Below are 18,519 nucleotides of genomic sequence, written 5' to 3' on the forward strand. Positions count from 1 at the left end.
GTCTCCGCTTGAACACATGAATAATGGTAGCCATGAAAGAGATTGACAGTGTGTCTAAAAGAGCATTGTATTGACATGGAGACGAGATTGTGTAATTTCTAGCACTTCTTCATGTTCAAAGAGGACGCCGCCTATTGTCCTCCTGTAACTTACAATACTAGTGTGCATAGTAACACGTGCCCTCCATCTTCTGTGTGTGTGTGTGTGCTCCCCAGGTCGTCCCCTACCTCCCACACCTTCGTCCAGCCTGCTACCCCCTGCCCCACCTCCACCCTCTGGCCCGCCCCATCCTGCCCCCCCAGCCATCAGGGAGTGCCAAGTGCCCCTGCTGGACAGCGGCTCCCCCCATGTCATGTTGGACCCCCCTCCTGACGACGAATTCTCCCCCAATTCTTACCTACTCCGGGCCTGCGCACCTCCACCCCAGCCCCCCTCTGCGGGTAAGACCTTCCCCAGCCAATGTAAAGTATCATAGATATGCCATCTACCATGGAATATCTCTCTCTCTATTCACTGTGGTTCAGGGATAGATACAGATCTCTGAATAGTTTAGATTTAGTTTTAAAACCAAAAAGTAAGCGCATAGTAAACGATTATGCCATATCGTTGAAGGTGAAGGACATTCTACAACGATCATTTGTAATGTTAAAATCATAATGACCCTCAGTCTATTTTTTTTTAATTACTCACTCGCTTCAGGTAGAAAATCAAATGTATATGCTAAGATTGAGTTCATTGATATACTGCAATTCCAAATATTTTTCACACAACAAAGAAAGTGGTCATTATGAATTTACAATTATTTGCTCTTATGCCACCCAAAGTCATAAATAGGAAGGAGTTTTGAAAGCAGCTCCTTTGAATCAGAACATATTATTTCCATATTAATAACTACCATTCCATAGTAAATGATGAATCCCTTATCATTCACTCAGTTTCTACCTGTGCTTGTGAGACTGGTTGCATATGCAATGAGGAACACACTTAGGGTTTATATTTCCACTCTTCTCTGTGGTTTATTGGATAAAATGATGAAAGCTTGTTAGTGTACATTAGTATTTAAAGAAAATGCATAGATTTTAGTTGGCTAAGAATATATTATCTATAAAATGGAAGTTCTGTGTTCATTTTCAGTTCAAAAAAAGCAAACTGGTGAATTTATCAATGCTTTGGAAATTGATAAATATCACAATGGATAAATTGGGGTTTAATAAAGTATTATTAAATTGAAGTAGTATTACATAGAAGTATTGAATTGAGTCTGAAATGCAAAAATATGCTTGAAAGATGTTGAATTGAGGGAATTTGGAGTTTAATTTCATTTCAATGAGTTCAATCTGTGAAACTGCCCCCCACTGTGAATGTCTATCAAAAAACAATATTAAAAAGCATTAGTCATTAGGAATGGTGAAGAAATAGGCCCACTTAATTCATTTTTGTATTTTCTGCCCGTAATTGCTTTGCCTTTTTCTGCGCTAGCATGAACAAGCAAGAAAATTGTGCGTCTTTGAGTGTGCTTTTGTTCCAAACACCGTGAATGCAGCTGTTACTTTCTAATCACGTCAGTATTCAGAATGAGAGTTCCTAGGTGACTGAATTCTCCTCAGTGGGTGAGAATGGTGGAAGGAAAGGATTGGAGACGATTACTGCGATGTCAAACAGAGACTCTGCTTGTAGCCAGAGATACAGAAGGGGCTTTGTCTGGGTTTCCGATGATTTCTCTCATTCTTTTATGTTTTTTTTGACTGTACGTTCGACACTAAAGATGTAATACTTGTATATTTATGTCTTCTAAAATGTGGCTAGGAAGCACAGCTTTTGTGGTTTCATGTTGAATAGTTCTGGTACTACATTTTCCCTTGATGAATTTGTGTACTGTTGGCTATGTATTTTTCTTGCCAGTGCACTTGTTTGTAGGTAATGAATAGTCCAAAAATAGCAATTTTTACATGGTATTGTTTATATTTTTAGTGTTGCAAAACTCCTAGGCCTACACGGAAATATGGCATTTTTGAAATGCACACAGTGTGACGTTGTAGCCTACGTTTGAATTCCAGCACAGATCCCAAAAAGAATACATATTGTATAGCTCATTGGTCACGTTGGCTTTACATATATATTTCCAACCCACTGCGTCTGTGTACCACAAAGTAATAGTACATTATGGAATAATACAAGTAGGAATATTACATTAACCAAATGTTCCTGTCTATGGAGCCGATTAGCAGATAACAGATAGTCACTGTAGCGACAGGCTATAGACCTGCTCCTTGAAATGGGTCTGTCCTTCTCCTAAGTTGTCTTCTGATCCACATCATCCCATTGCCTTTGAGTTGAAAGGCCACTGACTCCCATTGTTGGGGGTCATGTGTTTTTCCTCTGTGAATAGACTTGAGGTGACACCTCACTAACTCAGAGAGAAAAATATATATTCTCTGTGCTTGGTCATTCTGGCTCTTTCTGAACCCCCAATGCTCCACGTGAAGTCCATTCCCTCTGAGGAGGCAATCAGGAAAGCTACTCTGAGCAATACCTGCCAATAACCCAAATAATCATAGAATCAAGTCAACATACTGACGCATGATGGGAAATAGGGGAATACATCCTCCTTCCTCTTCTACCTCCTTCCTCTTCTATGGATCTAAATCAGTAAGTGTTATATCAATATGATAAACGAAAATCGGATTTAGCAAAATCAGATGGAACCGTTTTTTTTTGCTGGAACAAGGTCTAGTCTTAATTAGATTAGCCTGTCCTTTAATCAGCCATAAATCTTTATTAATACCGTTGGGGGGGGGTTCAGAATTTGAGAGTAACGTGATTATAGCCAATTTCAATCAACTTTGCATCAGGGCTGAAATTGGTTTACTTTTCAGAGGAGCCACATCAATCATGGCGAGGCACCCAATAGGTTAGTGAAACGTTTACTCCTCTTAAGACAGATATGGTTGTTATTGATTGGGGAATCCACAATTAGATTTTCATTATGGTAGTTTATTGGTTCTTGTTTTCAACAGATACTGCTATGTGTACGATGTTCCTATTAATTATTGTGTTCGATAATGTATTGCTGCATGGCCTTCTGCTCTTAAAGAGGCTGCATTTCTGGAGATTTGAGTCTTAGTGTAACATTTCTCCATGCTGCATTTGCGTTAGGCCTAAATGTGGAAAAGAATCGGCACAGAAAGACAGAGTAGTTTTGTAAACAGTAAAATGCATCAACTAGAGGCTGCTAGCAATTTGGTGAAGATGCTGTATGTGCCATTTTTCAGTACTCATGCTGTTTAAGTGCCGACATGTTGCTCTGGCAGTATTCTAGTGCAACATGTGTGCGTTACTCTTAAAATATGCTGTACTGCATATTACCGAGTATTGCATCTCTCACTGTTCACCTATCATGTACCACATCAACAGGGAGTAAGTAAAAATACTTTGAAAAAGAAAACAGTCAAACTATGTACTAGGATTTAAACTTTTTGTTTTTACACAGTACTTGGTATGATGAATTTTTCAATTCGATTTTCACCGATTTAATTAATTTAGAAAAGTGCATAATTACGATATTTGGTGTACATACCGTAATTAAAATTGTTTGCATTATAAAAACAATTAATATAATTCTACATTTTGTTCATACGTTTTCAATAACTAGACATAGTTAAGTAAGGGCAAGTTATTTAATAGAAGTAGTCACAAATGTTATGTATTTTGTTTAAAAGTCCAAATATGCGTTTAGAGAGAAAATAATGCAAATGTTTTTGTATTTTATTGACTTGACCATGGCAATTTAAAGGGGCAGTCCGCAGTTACTTCATTCATATTCAGACTTATAAATTAATGATATATACCCAGTGATTCATCACGAATATAACATATAAATGCCTCATGAGCTTAGTTAAACTGTTGTACCCCGTCAGATCCCAAAATATAAGCTTGCTTTACTCGATTGTTTATGAATAACAAATGTAAACAAACATTGTATAACCTCAAAACATGGTTAAAACTATCATTTGGATATCATGGATGGTCAGTCCTTGTATCCATAGGTCTGTGTATGAATTTGAGAGTGGTTCCATTTCTCCAGCCATCCCTCAGCGTTTTACTGACTCAGAGGTGGAATGGAGGCTTTTTTGTATTGTTTCAGCTGTCGATTGGCCCTTTTAACATCCAAAGTACATATTCAAATATTGCAAAAAAGATAAATTATCTCCTGTTATTGATTTTATAATACGTGAATCAATATGTTTCTGACCTAAACAACTAAATACGTATTATATATATATATCCACATTGTTTAGAAAATGTCATACCAGCTTTTACTCATCACGTGCAATGCAGTTAATAAAACATCTATGCAAGAAATCAAATCAAATCTATCAAAGTCAGTCAGGCAGTTAAAAGACCATAGAATTATTTTTTTTCCCATGGAAGTGTCAATACTTGTAGGTATCACGAAGTGGTACGTCTACGACATGAAATGGCATATCACCAGCATATCATCCTTATGGAAGTTGATGGCCCTGGTGCTGCTGTATAAAATGCTTTGATATGACTCTCTGCTTCTCACCTCGTCCTGTTTTGGAGTCAGAACAGAAGTGATATTTTCGACTAAACACAATTAACCCAGATTGTTAGACAGGTAGGCACATGTATCAACACTGTCGACATTGTGCCCTCATGTTCTCCATGGAAGGAACGTAGGAGTATTTTTAGCTCTTAGAGGTATGACAGATCTAAAGATTTCCTTGTCATCAATTCCATTGAGATTTCAAACGCATCTCCTCCTTTGTCAAGTGTGCTTTTCCTTTTTTCCCCCCCTCCATTGTTTAGGTAGCTGGATAGAATAAATAATATTTTAATTGCCTGTTGTTTTCCACTCTGGCATCTCTTTCCCTGTTTCTGATAATGAATCCTGCTTTCGTTTTTGATTGAGGTTCCTCTATGCAGAGCGCACACAATTCACATACTGTATTCTGTAATAGGATGCTAAAGTTCTCTACAAAGCATTCTAATGTGCTGCTTTGTAACTTTTCCCGCCATCTGCACACATTGTGTCGTTTCATGCTCATCTGTACTTTTCTAGTACAATCACCTCTCAAAGGGAAACATTTTCACCAACAACCACCAAGAAGCTGAATGATGAAACAGATAAGGAACCATTTTTTTTCCTTCATATTGCAATGCTTTTTATTCTCTAAGGTTACATTTCATTTCAGTTGGATTTCCTGCCCATGTGCCTTATTCAGTTATCGACTGATTCCCTTATTCTTGTGACAACTCAGTCATCAGTCCCCTCTACTCCTCTAGCCTCATTGCATATTTTGTTATCCCAGTTTAAATCACTGTGTGTTGAAGTTGGACGACTGTTGATTTTTGCGTTTCCTGCTCCTAAATTCTACATTATACGGCTTTTTCATTCCCATGATCATATTTGTATGCATAATATGCCTTCCATATTGTGGCAGTGTTGCAATCTCTCCAAACAAATGCTAAACATTGCCTTCAAACCTATAGTCTGCCCCTGAAGCCTCCACTCTTAGCCTTGCTTGTGGCTTATCCCCAGTGCCGGCTGTGCGTAATTGGTATGCATTGTTAGTCTCCTGCTAATTTTTGCGCTAACCCATGCTACAGCATTAGCACCTTGTGTACGCTCCGTCTTTCTTCCTGAGGCCGTCACATTCTCAGGTGTCATGGGGGAGAAGTGAGGTGTTGATAGCATCAGCACTGTATGTGTGCCTGCTGGGGCCTGTCTCTCCACACACTCTCTGGGAAGGTTTAGCCAGAACTGGATGTGAGCAGTGGCAGACGCAGTAGCTACTCCTGGAAAGACCCAGGCTCTTAGCGCACTAATGCTACCAATGCATTATTCATCTGTTGTTTTTTTTCCTCTTGTGATTTCCGGTGTCTATGCGTTTTGGAAGTAGAAAAACATTCCAGCAGGGAAATCACTAGAGGTTTGTGTGGTGTGTTGAATGTTTGATCACTCCATTCTCTATACCCTTTGTTACCAAAGGAAAATTAATTTGTCTGGTCTTAAATTTTGTATTAATAAATTGGATTAATGCCACAGATCTCTCTGGTGATGAATGGAATTTCATAGCATTGGGGTATTTGATTTGGAGGGGTTTCAAGTTGAATGTGCAGTAGTCTTGTCTCCCTGTCTGTTGCTGCTGGACAGTTATTATTGTCTAATTAGTGGAGATGAGTGACCGAGGCAGAGAAATAGTGTGCTCTGAATATTTAAAAACGACCTCCTTCTCATCCCCCCCTCTTCTCTCCATCAGTATGTCTCTGTATTTCATTTGCACTAACGTACTGCAATCTTGCTTTTTAATTAAATCCCCAAGAAAGAAAAAGATCAAGGGGACAGGGCTAAGTAGTGCGCTCTGAAACTGAGCTGTCCTTCGGCAGTTCCAGATCCTCAGCTCTTTTAGAAGAGTAGGGGTACGATCCACGGCTTCTCAAGCATGGCCGATCACTGATCTGACTCGGTGTGGTGTTGCTGCGGGTCTGTTTTGCCACCCATCCTATCGCTCTGGAAACGCCCAACAGAATTGTCAACATAAAGTTTATTCACTGAACAGAAGTCCCTGGGAATTTTTTTTATTAAACTGCTTCTGCTAATCCTGCCATTCTCCATTACGATATGATGTACTAGCAGTGAAAGAAAAGGAAGTCAGGACACCCTCAGCTGAATCCTGGGTCTTGCATATCCATAACACCGTTCTTACCGATTTGCAGCCGAAGCCAAATGTTAACCCATTCAGCTTGGCAGGCGTCCACCACTAGTTGAGGCGTCGAGAGCTGTCATGAGTACACTGACCTTTGGGCCTGTTTCAATGAAGACATTTGCACCTGTCTTTGGTTTGTGTGAAGAGATAGATAGGTGGAACTAACAAAAGAGTGGAAGACAGAAAAATGCCCCCTTTCCAATCATGCCACCTCATTTATTTTTAAGCAGGCTGAGTCACAGTAAAAATCACAATTTCTATTACCTTGCGCTGTCTTGAGGCTTCTCCTGCCCTGTTTAGATTGTGTCTTTTATCATTCCAAATTGACATTTATGCTTTTACTCGTATTGTTTTTCCAAGGTTCCCACCGCTCATGTTGGGCAATTTATTTTAATCCTTGTCATTCTAGCCCGTAGCCTGCGAATCTGAGCTGCAGTAATTTCAACATCGCCATGCACCACTAACAACAACAAGCGGACCCGGGAAGCTGTTGTGCTGTGCTTCCATTTCGCCCTGCATTGCCTCTGAACTGTAATTGCTTTTAGCCTTTTTTATTCCCTCTCAGCTTTCTGTCTCTTTTCTCTACATGTATCTTTGATAGCTGAGGTGGCTATAAAACACATTCTACACCTGGGTCATTATCTACAGCAATTGTTATTTTGCCTGGACTCCTAAACATTGGAGAAACAAATAGGCATGTAGACCATTTCATGTGTTTGTGTTTTCCTCTGTTCCCATCCTGTTTAAAGAGAGCATTCAGTTGGAGCAGATTTTCACGTTCAAACAGTGATTTTCAAGTTTAAACTGAGTCTTGTTGGCTTGAGCTGTCGTCCAGTTTTTGTTCAGGAATGATACTAAAACAACGTCTCTGTGTTTTATTGAGGTGTCTTTTGCATACTGTTAGGTTTGCACAGTAAATTAGAACTCAATTTTATGAATCAGCTCTCTTATTAAATGACGGGGAAGAAAATGAAAATAAAAACACATTTAGAAAAGCAAGAGGAGGTAGAGGATAGAGGGGGAAAATGAATGTCATTTTATGGGTGGAACTACAGCTCAGTGCTGTTTCCCAACAGTTTTTACATTAAAGGAGCTTATGATGCAGGATGAGATTTAAAGCTACAGAACAAAGCTTCAGTCATGCTCATATGGATGTTGCTGCAGCTTGGCTGATACCAGTTTTACTTGGATAAATCTTGCCATAAATCTTTGTTTTTAATGAAAACATGACTTATTAATTTTTTTAGAATTTAGCAATTTTTTTGGGGGGGGGGGTAATACATATTTCTTACAGTAAACATAATATACGTTTTTTTTCTGATTCATATAAAGAAAACAGACACGCTCTCAATTTCCATTTCTGCCACTCTGTAGCGAGGAGCTGCCTTGCTGACAGAAAAGCAATTAACCTTTTAGAAGTTTCTTCATTCTATACCCATGGAGTAGGTAATTACCAACATGGCTGCCTGTTATTAAGTTTGCATCCTCATTTGCTAATTTCTAGTTTGCCTCTCTTGCTCCTCATAGGACTTTGTTTGGAATTGGAATGATTGTCTTACAGGCTGAAAGAGAAAAGGCATAATTCTCCGGGGATAGGTTGTGTGAGTGCACTTGTTCTGCCTGGCTGATGTTGTTCCTTTCTGTATGTGTGTGATCATGTGTGGTGCTGTGTTAGGCACCCCTCCACCCTGCTGCATCTCTTTATTGTGCAGGGTTAAGTCACCATGTCATCCATTCTGAAAAATCTGCTGCCCCCACTACTAAAACAGCAGTGCAGCTACAGTTGTTTTTTTGGTTTTTTTTTTAACTAGGCAAATTGTTATTTTCAATGACAGTCAAAGAACAGTGGGTTAACTGCCTTGTTCAGGGTTAGAACAACAGATTTTTACCTTGTCAGCTCACGGATTTGATCTTGCAACCTTTCGGTTACTAGTCCAACACTCTAACCACCAGGCTAGTTTACATACACATAGGTTGGACTCATTTAAACTCGTTTTTCAACCACTCCACACATTTCTTGTTAGCAAACTATAGTTTTGGCAAGTCGGTTAGGACATCCACTTTGTGCATGACACAAGTAATTTTTCCAACAATTGTTTACAGGTAAATATTATTTCACTTATAATTCACTGTATCACAATTCCAGGGGGTCAGAAGTTTACATACACTAAGTTGACTGTGCCTTTAAACAGCTTGGAAAATTCCATAAAATGATGTCATGGCTTTAGAAGCTTCTGATAGGCTAACAGACATCATTTGAGTCCATTGGAGGTGTACCTGTGGATGTATTTCAAGGCCTACCTTCAAACTCAGTGCCTCTTTGCTTGACATCATGCCAAGACCTCAGAAAAAAAATTGTAGACCTCCACAGGTCTGGTTCATCCTTGGAAGCAATTTACAAACGCCTGAAGGTACCACATTCATCTGTATAAACAATAGTATGCAAGTATAAACACCATGGGACCACGCAGCCGTCATACCGTTCAGGAAGGAGACGCGTTCTGTCTCCTAGAGATGAACGTACTTTGGTGCGAAAAGTGCACATCAATCTCAGAACAACAGCAAAGGACCTTGTAAAGATTCTGGAGGAAACCGGTACAAAAGTATCTATATCCACAGTAAAACGAGTCCTATATCAACATAACCTGAAAGGCTGCTCAGCAAGGAAGAAGCCACTGCTCCAAAACCACCATACAAAAGCCAGACGACAGTTTGCAACTGCACATGGGGACTGATGAAACAAAAATAGCACTGTTTGGCCATAATGACCATCGTTATGTTTGGAGGAAAAAGGGTGAGGCTTGCAAGCCAAAGAACACCATCGCAACCATGAAGCACGGGGGTGGCAGCATCATGTTGTGGTGGTGCCTTGCTGCAGGAGGGACTGGTGCACTTCACAAAATAGATGGCATCATGAGGCAGGACAATTATGTGGATATATTGAAGCAACATCTCAAGACATCAGTCAGGTAGTTAAAGCTTGGTCGCAAATGGGTCTTCCAAATGGACAATGACACCAAGCATACTTCCAAAGTTGTGGAAAATAGCTTAAGGACAACAAAGTCAAGGTATTGGAGTGGCCATCACAAAGCCCTCACCTCATTCCTATAGAAGATTTGTGGGCAGAACTGAAAAAGCGTGTGCGAGCAAGGAGGCCTACAAACCTGACTCAGTTACACCAGCTCTCTCAGGAGGAATGGGCCAAAATTCACCCAACTTATTGTGGGAAGCTTGTGGAAGGCTACCCAAAACGTTTGACCCAAGTTAAACAATTTAAAGGCAATGCTACCAAATACTAATTGAGTGTATGTAAACTTCTGACCCACTGGGAATGTGATGAAATAAATAAATAAAGCTGAAATAAATCATTCTCTCTACTATTATTCTGACATTTCACATTCTTAAAATAAAGTGGTGATCCTAACTGACCTAAGACAGGTAATTTTTACTAGGATTAAATGTCAGGAATTGTGAAAAACTGAGTTTAAATGTATTTGGCCAAGGTGTATGTAAACTTCCGACTTCAACTGTAGGTGCCCTGCCATTCCTCTACTGTGCAGCACAACTGTCTTTTTACGATGGCGTATGTTGTTTAAATAGGTATGAAGATATTAGTACTGAGCCACAGTGGAAGGGCTGATCCTCTGTGGAAAGACTGGCTGTGACAGGTAACTGGAGGGTTGCCGGTTCAAATCCATTGTCAGAGCGGGAAGTGAGCTGGCAACCGGAGGGTTGCTGGTATCAAATCCCAGCACCTCAGACTCCCAGTGTGGCAGCCCCATGCACCTCTCCAAACCTGTATGTGTGTATTTCGGAAGGGTTGAGCTAAAAGCGGAAGTCAAATTGTGCTATTGACCAATAAAGTGATCTTAAACTTAATTTAAAAAAATACATATTAAACCTTTTATTTAACTAGGCAAGTCAGTTAAGAACAAATTATTATTTAAAGTGATGCCCTACCTGGGAATAGTGGCTTACTTGCCTTGTTCAGGGGCAGAAAGATACAATTTTGCCTTGTCAGCTCGGGGATTTGATCCAGCAACCTTTCTGTTACTGTCCCAACGCTCTAACCACTAGGCTACCTTCTGCCCCAAGGCAGATCAAAAGACATTCATTCCTTCTTAGAAGGCCTTTGTATTAAAGCTATTAAACACACAGTACAGTAGACTAATAAAGGCCAGCACGCTGCAGAATGCTGTAATCTGCGTATTACAGAAGGGACTTTGATAACCCCCCTGCTCAGATCTCCACTGTGATCTCGGCAGTATATTTAAACAGATGAGGAGCCGGCCATTGTGTTTGTGGGATTCCACTGTTTCACACAGGGATGTCGTTACTGAAGGTTAGAAACTGAGGCCTCTGACTGTGTGTCCTTTTGTGTGCCCACAGACCTGTTGAGGGTTGGTAAACAACCTCCCATGGCTGTCAGCTCGATTTTGAGTTTGAACGGCAGTTTACAGGGGGAAACAGTGGAAGAAGCATTAGATCAGAGCCCGACCAAGGTTATCAGAGCACATTAAAGGGTTAGTACCAGAATACCATTGTGTTTAGCCAGGGCTGTAGTGTGGAGTGGTGCTTTGATGGACACGTCACACTTTATAATCCACTGCTCTCAGCCCTATTGTGCTGCTCAGATTGTTCCCTGCGTCCCTGCAGTCCAAACGCAGCTTTTGTGAACTGTGGGTTTTTGTAGCACTGGGTCTTTCTCCAGTTCTTACACAGTGTGGTGTGGGAGATTACACACCCTGGCCCTCCAAACCATGACTGATCTCAGCTCGGCCCAATCCCTTTTTCATTTCTCCTCTTTTCACAAGACGTTTTGTGTAAAGGGCCTCTCCCTTTCTTAGCTCATGTCTTAGGTCTTGGTATGACTCTCGTTCTTTCAGTTATCAGTGCTGTGTACGTAATCAGGTAGGCCCACTGTTTTTTACAATGTTGACATTACATACTGTATGGGTAACTGATATTTTTGTTACTCCTGAAATGTTCAATAGCTGAAATTAATTGTACAAGGAAAGGAAAGAGTAACCCGTTGGAGAATACACACGGAGTATACAAAACATCAGGAACACCTTCCTAATCTTGAGTTGTACCCCCTTTTGCCCTCAGAACAGCCTCAATTCATCGGGGTATAGACTATACAAGGTGTCAAAAGCGTTCCACAGGGATGCTGTCCCATGTTGACCCCAATGCTTCCCACAGTTGTGTCAAGTTGGATGGATGTCCTTTTGGTGGTGGACCATTCTTGATACACACAGGAAACTGTTGAGCGTGAAAAACCCAGCAGTGTTGCAGTTGTTGACACACACAAACCGGTGTGCCTGGCACCTACTACCATACCACTTCTAAAGGCACTTCAATCTTTTGTCTTGCCCATTCACCCTCTGACTGGCACACATACACAGTCCATGTCTCAATTGACTCGAGGCTTAAAATTCCTCCTTTAACCTGTCTCCTCCCCTTCATCTACACTGATTTGAAGTGGATTTAACAAGTGACATCAATAAGGGATCATTATTTCACCTGGATTCACCAGGTCTGTCTATGTCATTTTGTACACTCAGTGTATGTATTTGTGTGTTTTTTTTATACAGTAGGCGTTGCCTTTTAGTCAGTACGACTGTTAATGCATCATGGAAGAAGTATATATTGTCTTTTCTTTTTACCCTTTTTGAGGAATATGTTGATTCATTGATGTCTTGCCATTGTCCGATCAGTCCGTCACGCAGGCTTTGTAAAGAATGTGTGGAGGTGGAAGCGCGAAGATTTTATTCATGTTGCTACACAATTTGTTCTCTGTATCATGCAGTATCTGTAGATAGAAATTAGAATCGTTCATATATTTCTCTTTAGACTTGAGTAATTAGTGATATTTTCTAATACCTTAATTTAGAGATTTAAATCTCATTTGCCAAAATCGGAAGTATTTACCTACTTTTCATTATCTTTTAATTAAATGGAATGATTTAGGGCTGCTACATAAATGCATACAAGTATTTGTATCATATTATTTGATTAAAGGTTTAAAAGTTAAGAACACTTGATTCCAATATTTGGATAGTTTTAATCATAATTAACATTTTAAACTTTCACAAAGTTATAATTCACAGCTTTCAATTTTCATAAATGTTTCCCTTTTTTAGTTATGGAATGAATAAGGTGAATTGGTCACTCTACAGGAGGTTGGATTTAGTCTGTAAAATATTATACTTGTACAATTTTAGTTATTTCTTCAGAGGTGTTTTTATATTTGGATCTGACATGTTCTCATAAAGCAATTTGTAACACATTCTATATGAAAGTAAAGCATCCAAACATACATCACTGTCAATGGATAATGCTTTCATTAAATCAGTCAATTCAGACTGTGAAGTAGTACACATTTATAAAGCCCCCGCCAAGGCTATAACAACTGAAATATACACTATGCGCTAGAACACCATTCCTGTCAAACAATAAGCCCTAATTTGTTCCTGTGTTCTCCTTCAGGTCCTCCCAACAACCACCACAGTCAGTCTCTGCGGCCGCCGCTCCCTCCTCCTCACAACCACCACCAGTCGTCGGCCAACTCCTTGAACCGCAACACCCTGGCCAGCCGCCGCGGCCCAAACCATGCCCCCTCGGCGGCCCCCGGGGAGGGCCCCTCCACGCCAGAGTCAGTCCAGCTCCAGGAAAGCTGGGCGCTGAACAGCAGCGTGCCCCTGGAGACCAGGTCAGTCACACTGCTTGCCTGCTTGCTATCCATTCATGTTTGGACACCCTCCCTATTCAGAGGGACAGGAACACTTTATGCTTCCTATCAGCTCCTGGTACTGTACAGCTGGCTGTATTTATCCAAGTGACAAAGGTCTTTACCTTAAACCTAAAGGCTCTGGTCAGGTTTGTGGGTGCCCTCTGCCCAGCTGCTAGAGCTCTGAACTTAACATCCCCTCCTGCTGTTGCCTATCTTCACACACAGCCATACTGGCACACAGGCAGAGGCCCTGCCTGCTGCTCTCTCTCTCTGGTGTTCTGGTAGATGGAAGCTGGTGTCCTCCTCTCCCCCTCTGTTCTGTCTTTTGTTTGGTGTGTGATTGCCGTGCTCCTGCTGGGTTGTGAGTCGCTCCTCTATGTTCCCAGATCACACTCCAAACACTCCGCATGCACAATTCATGTTACCGGGACTACAGGGCGTGTCTCTCAGATGTTTTATTTACCAGGAGCTCCTGCTACTCCTGCTACCGCCGGGCGCCTTTACCTGCCTGTTCCCTCCTTTCCAAAATGGAGCCTGGCGCCTGGGTCACAGCCAGCATGCCTCTACTGAGTGAGGAAATCAGTTTTACTATAGGAACTCAGTTTTTTTCAATTCCATCATGTTAGCTGTGTTCAGGATGTTAGGGTTGTATTTCCTGATCTGGTGTCCTAGCAGCATGAGTTGTGTTCAGCTGCTTTTCAGGTTTTTAGGCCATGCATTTCCCCAAACATCTCCAGTATGGTGGTTTGTTAGCAGTGGTGGAAAAAGTACCCAATTGTCATACTTGAGTAAAAGTAAAGATACCTTAATAGAAAATGACTCAAGTAAAAGTGAAAGTCGCCCAGTAAATTACCACTTGAGTAAAAGTCTAAAAGTATTTGGTTTTAAATATACTTAAGTATCAAGAGTAAAAGTATGAATAATTGAAAATTCCTTATATTAAGCAAACCAGGCGGCACAATTTTCTTGTTTTTTTAATTTACGGATAGCCAGGAGCACACTTCAACAGTAGACATATTTTACGAACGATGCATTTGTGCTTAGTGAGTCCGCCAGATCAGAGGCTTTAGGAATGACCAGGGAGGTTCTGTTGATAAGTGTGTGAATTGAACCATTTTCTGCCCTGCTAAGCATTCAAAATGTAACTTTTGGGTGTCAGGGAAAATGTCAAAAAAATTTTTTAAAAGTACATTGTTTTCTTTAGGGATGTATTGAAGTAAAAGTTGTCATAAATATAAATAGTAAAGTAAGATACCCCAAAAAACTACTTAAGTGGTACTTCAAAGTATTTTTACTTAAGTACTTTACACCACTGTTTGTTAGTTAATTAGGTTTTATGACTTCCCTTTCTACTGTGGACAGCAATCCAATTTCCTCTTCCTAATCCTACACTTTACATAGACAGCTATATACACTTACACACTCACACAAATGCAAAATACACACAAAACAAAACAGTACAAGAACCCTGCGTCTATTCGCTCACTATCAATTCCCCATAGTGCTCCTTGCCCTTTTCTCCTCTCCCCCCTTCCGTCTCTCCTCTTCTCTCTTCCCTCTCTCCCTGCCCCCTCAGTGCCTGTTCTCAGCAGGCAGATTAATATAGCTTCTGTCGGGGCATATGGGCCTGACCTCACACACTTCAGTTCATAATTCTTTGTCTTTCAGATGCCCCTGTCTAGGGCATCTTGCAGCGCTAGCACTTTTACTTAGTTTCACCCATTAATACTGCTTGGTCTTTACAGAGTCTCCCTCATAGGCACAAAACAACATTTCATCTGGGGCCTGACCCTTTACCCTATGACCTGGAACCACCCGACATGCTGTCCATCATACCACTGCTGGAGATAATATAACTCATACAGTAAATTCACACACACACACACACACACACACACACACACACACACACACACACACACACACACACACACTAGCACGCACATGCTCTCTCTCTCTCTCTCTCACACACACACACACACACACACACACACACACACACACACACACACACACACACACACACACACACACACACACACACACACACACACACACATCACTCACACACACTCCCATTTTCAGGGAGGCAGTGACTTGGGTTTGGCTTGGAAAAGCAATTTTTTTTGCAATGGAACAAATCAACTGTAAGGTCACCATATTGCACACGACTACAGTAGAAAGCCACATACCAACATTTTCTTTAATACATTTTCGCTAGCTAGCTACAACAGAAGACCATTGTGGATAACGTTTTTATGTCTCTGCGTCCAGTATGAAATAAGTTAGAGGTAGTTTCACGAGCCAATGCTAACTAGCGTTAGCCAAATGACTGGCTGTCTACAGGAACAGTTACCGTGCTAGCTGTTCCTGTTCATCCAACTCTGGGGAAGTAGATAAATGGCTGCATTACCAAAATCTCAAACCATCCCTTTAATATGGAGGAAATTACAGTCATTGGAACTAATTACAGGGGTTTTTCTGTATAGAAAATTCTTAGGCGGGCTGTCTAAGTGGTAATTTTCGGGATGGAAAAACAGTTTCATTGTCAACTTAAACGACCAAAACCAGATAGAAATCATGCAGAAAAGATATTGAACTATATATATTTTTTCATAATACAATGTTTGAAAACTAACAATCGAATAGAAATTACACAGTCAGGGCACATGCCCATTGATTTTTGTTTGAGCAGAGGAATACAGCATTAGCCATGGCAAAAGGCATATAATTGCAGGAAATGTGCTTTAAAGCTGTAAAATTGTCCCTCAACTCCATGCCAAACTGTATAGAATTGCTGGAAATTAACTTCAAATCTTCAAAACTTTCTTTCCGCTCAATGAAAAACATCTGAAGAATTGCAGAAAATGACCTTTAAAACAGCTAAATGTTCTCTCCGACGCCAAGATACCTTTACCTTTTCAGCTAATGGGCTATGTTAGAGTTGACACTTCCTCTTCTGGCAGTGATTACAGCTGTGAGTGTTTCTGGGTACATCTCTAAGAGCTTTCCACACCTGGATTGTGCAGTATTTACCCATTTTATTATTAAAAAAATTATTCAAGCTCTGTCAAGATGTTGGGGATCATGGCTCACAGTACTTTTCAAGTCTTGCCATAGATGTTCAAGCAGATTTAAGTCAAAACTTTAACTTGGTTACTAAGGAATAGAGGTCGACCGATTAATCGGAGTGGCCGATTAATTGGGGGGTTTTTCGGACACCGATTTGGCCAATTTTTTATTTGAATTTTTTTACACTTTTATTTAACTAGGCAAGTCATTTAAGAACATTCTTATTTTTAATGACGGCCTAGGAACGGTGGGTTAACTGCCTTGTTCAGGGGCAGAACGACAGATTTTTACCTTGTTAGTCCAACGCTCTAACCACCTGCCTTACATTGAACTCCACGAGGAGCCTGCGTGGCAGGCTGACTACCTGTTACGCAAGGGCAGCAAGAAGCCAAGGTAAGTTGCTAGCTAGCATTAAACTTACAAAAAATAATCAATCTTCACATAATCACTAGTTAACTACACATGGTTGATGATATTACTAGTTTATCTAGCGTGTCCTGCGTTGCATATAATCGATGCGGTGCCTGTTAATTTTTCATCGAATCACAGCCTACTTCGCCAAACGGGTGATGATTTAGCACTGTCGTTGCACCTAACCATAAACATCAATGCCTTTCTTTAAAATCAATACACAAGTATATATTAAACCAGCATATTTGGTTAATATTGCCTGCTAACATGAATTTCTTATAATTAGGGAAATTGTGACACTTCTCTTGCGTTCCGTGCAAGCAGTCATGGTATATGCAGCAGTTTGGGCCGCCTAGCTCGTTGCGAACTGTGTGAAGTCCATTTATTCCTAACAAAGACCGTAATTTATTTGCCCGAATTGTACATAATTATGACATAACATTGAAAGTTGTAGAATGTAACAGCAATATTTAGACTTCGGTTCCGTATTTCACTGAAAGAATAAATGTTTTGTTTTCGAAATGATAGTTTCCGGATTAGACCATATTAATGACCAAAGGCTCGTATTTCTCTGTGTTATGTTATAATTAAGTCTATGATTTGATATTTGATAGAGCAGTCTGACTGAGCGATGGTAGGCAGCAGCAGGCTCGTAAGCATTCATTCAAACAGCACTTTTGTGCGTTTGCCAGCAGCTCTTCGCAATTCTTCAAGCATTGAGCTGTTTATGACTTCAACCCTATCAACTCCCGAGATTAGGCTGGTGTAACCGATGTGAAATGGCTAGCTAGTTAGCGGGGTGCGTGCTAATAGTGTTTCAATCGGTGACGTCACTCGCTCTGAGACTTGGAGTAGTTGTTCCCCTTGCTCTGCAAGGGCGTCGGCTTTTTTGGAGCGATGGGTAACGATGCTTCGAGGGTGGCTGTTGTCGATGTGTTCCTGGTTCGAGCCCAGGTAGGGGCAAGGAGAGGGATGGAAGCTATACTGTTACACTGGCAATACTAAAGTGCCTATAAGAACATCCAATACTCAAAGGTATATGAAATACAAATGGTATAGAGAGAAATAGTCCTATAATTCCTATACTAACTACAACCTAAAACTTCTTACCTGGGAATATTGAAGACTCATTTTAAAAGGAACCACCAGCTTTCATATGTTCTCATGTTCTGAGCAAGGAACTTAAACGTTAGCTTTTTTACATGGCACATATTGCACTTTTACTTTCTTCTCCAGCACTTTGTTTTTGCATTATTTAAACCAAATTGAACATGTTTCATTAGTTATTTGAGACTAAATTGATTTTATTGATGTATTATATTAAGTTAAAATAAGTGTTCATTCAGTATTGTTGTAATTGTCATTATTACAAAAAATAAATGAAAAAAAATCGTCCGATTAATCGGCATCGGCTTTTTTTTGGTCCTCCAATAATCGGTGTCGGCGTTGAAAAATCATAATCGGTCGACCTTTACTAAGGAACATTCACTGTCTTCTTGGTAAGCTGTCCTGCTGAAAGGTGAATTCTGCTCCCAGTCTCTGATGTAAAGCAGGTTTTCCTTTAGGATTTTG

At 40.5% G+C, this 18,519-nt stretch overlaps 1 protein-coding gene across 4 annotated transcripts in view; it reads left to right on the forward strand.

Moving 5' to 3' along the window:
* The window catches only part of LOC106567418 (teneurin-2), a 133,292-nt gene that overhangs the window by 63,917 nt on the left and 50,856 nt on the right, over positions 1 to 18,519 (forward strand). For 3 of the 4 annotated variants that reach the window (XM_014136636.2, XM_045693382.1, XM_014136638.2), the window contains exons 2-3: positions 216 to 440; positions 13,221 to 13,443. In XM_014136636.2, coding sequence (XP_013992111.1) covers positions 216 to 440; positions 13,221 to 13,443 — 448 coding nt within the window. The remainder of the gene's footprint in view (positions 1 to 215; positions 441 to 13,220; positions 13,444 to 18,519) is intronic. The other variant, XM_014136640.2, reaches the window with a different exon arrangement.

This window comes from Salmo salar, chromosome ssa13 (genome assembly GCF_905237065.1).
Source record: "Salmo salar chromosome ssa13, Ssal_v3.1, whole genome shotgun sequence".
Taxonomy (NCBI): domain Eukaryota; kingdom Metazoa; phylum Chordata; class Actinopteri; order Salmoniformes; family Salmonidae; genus Salmo; species Salmo salar.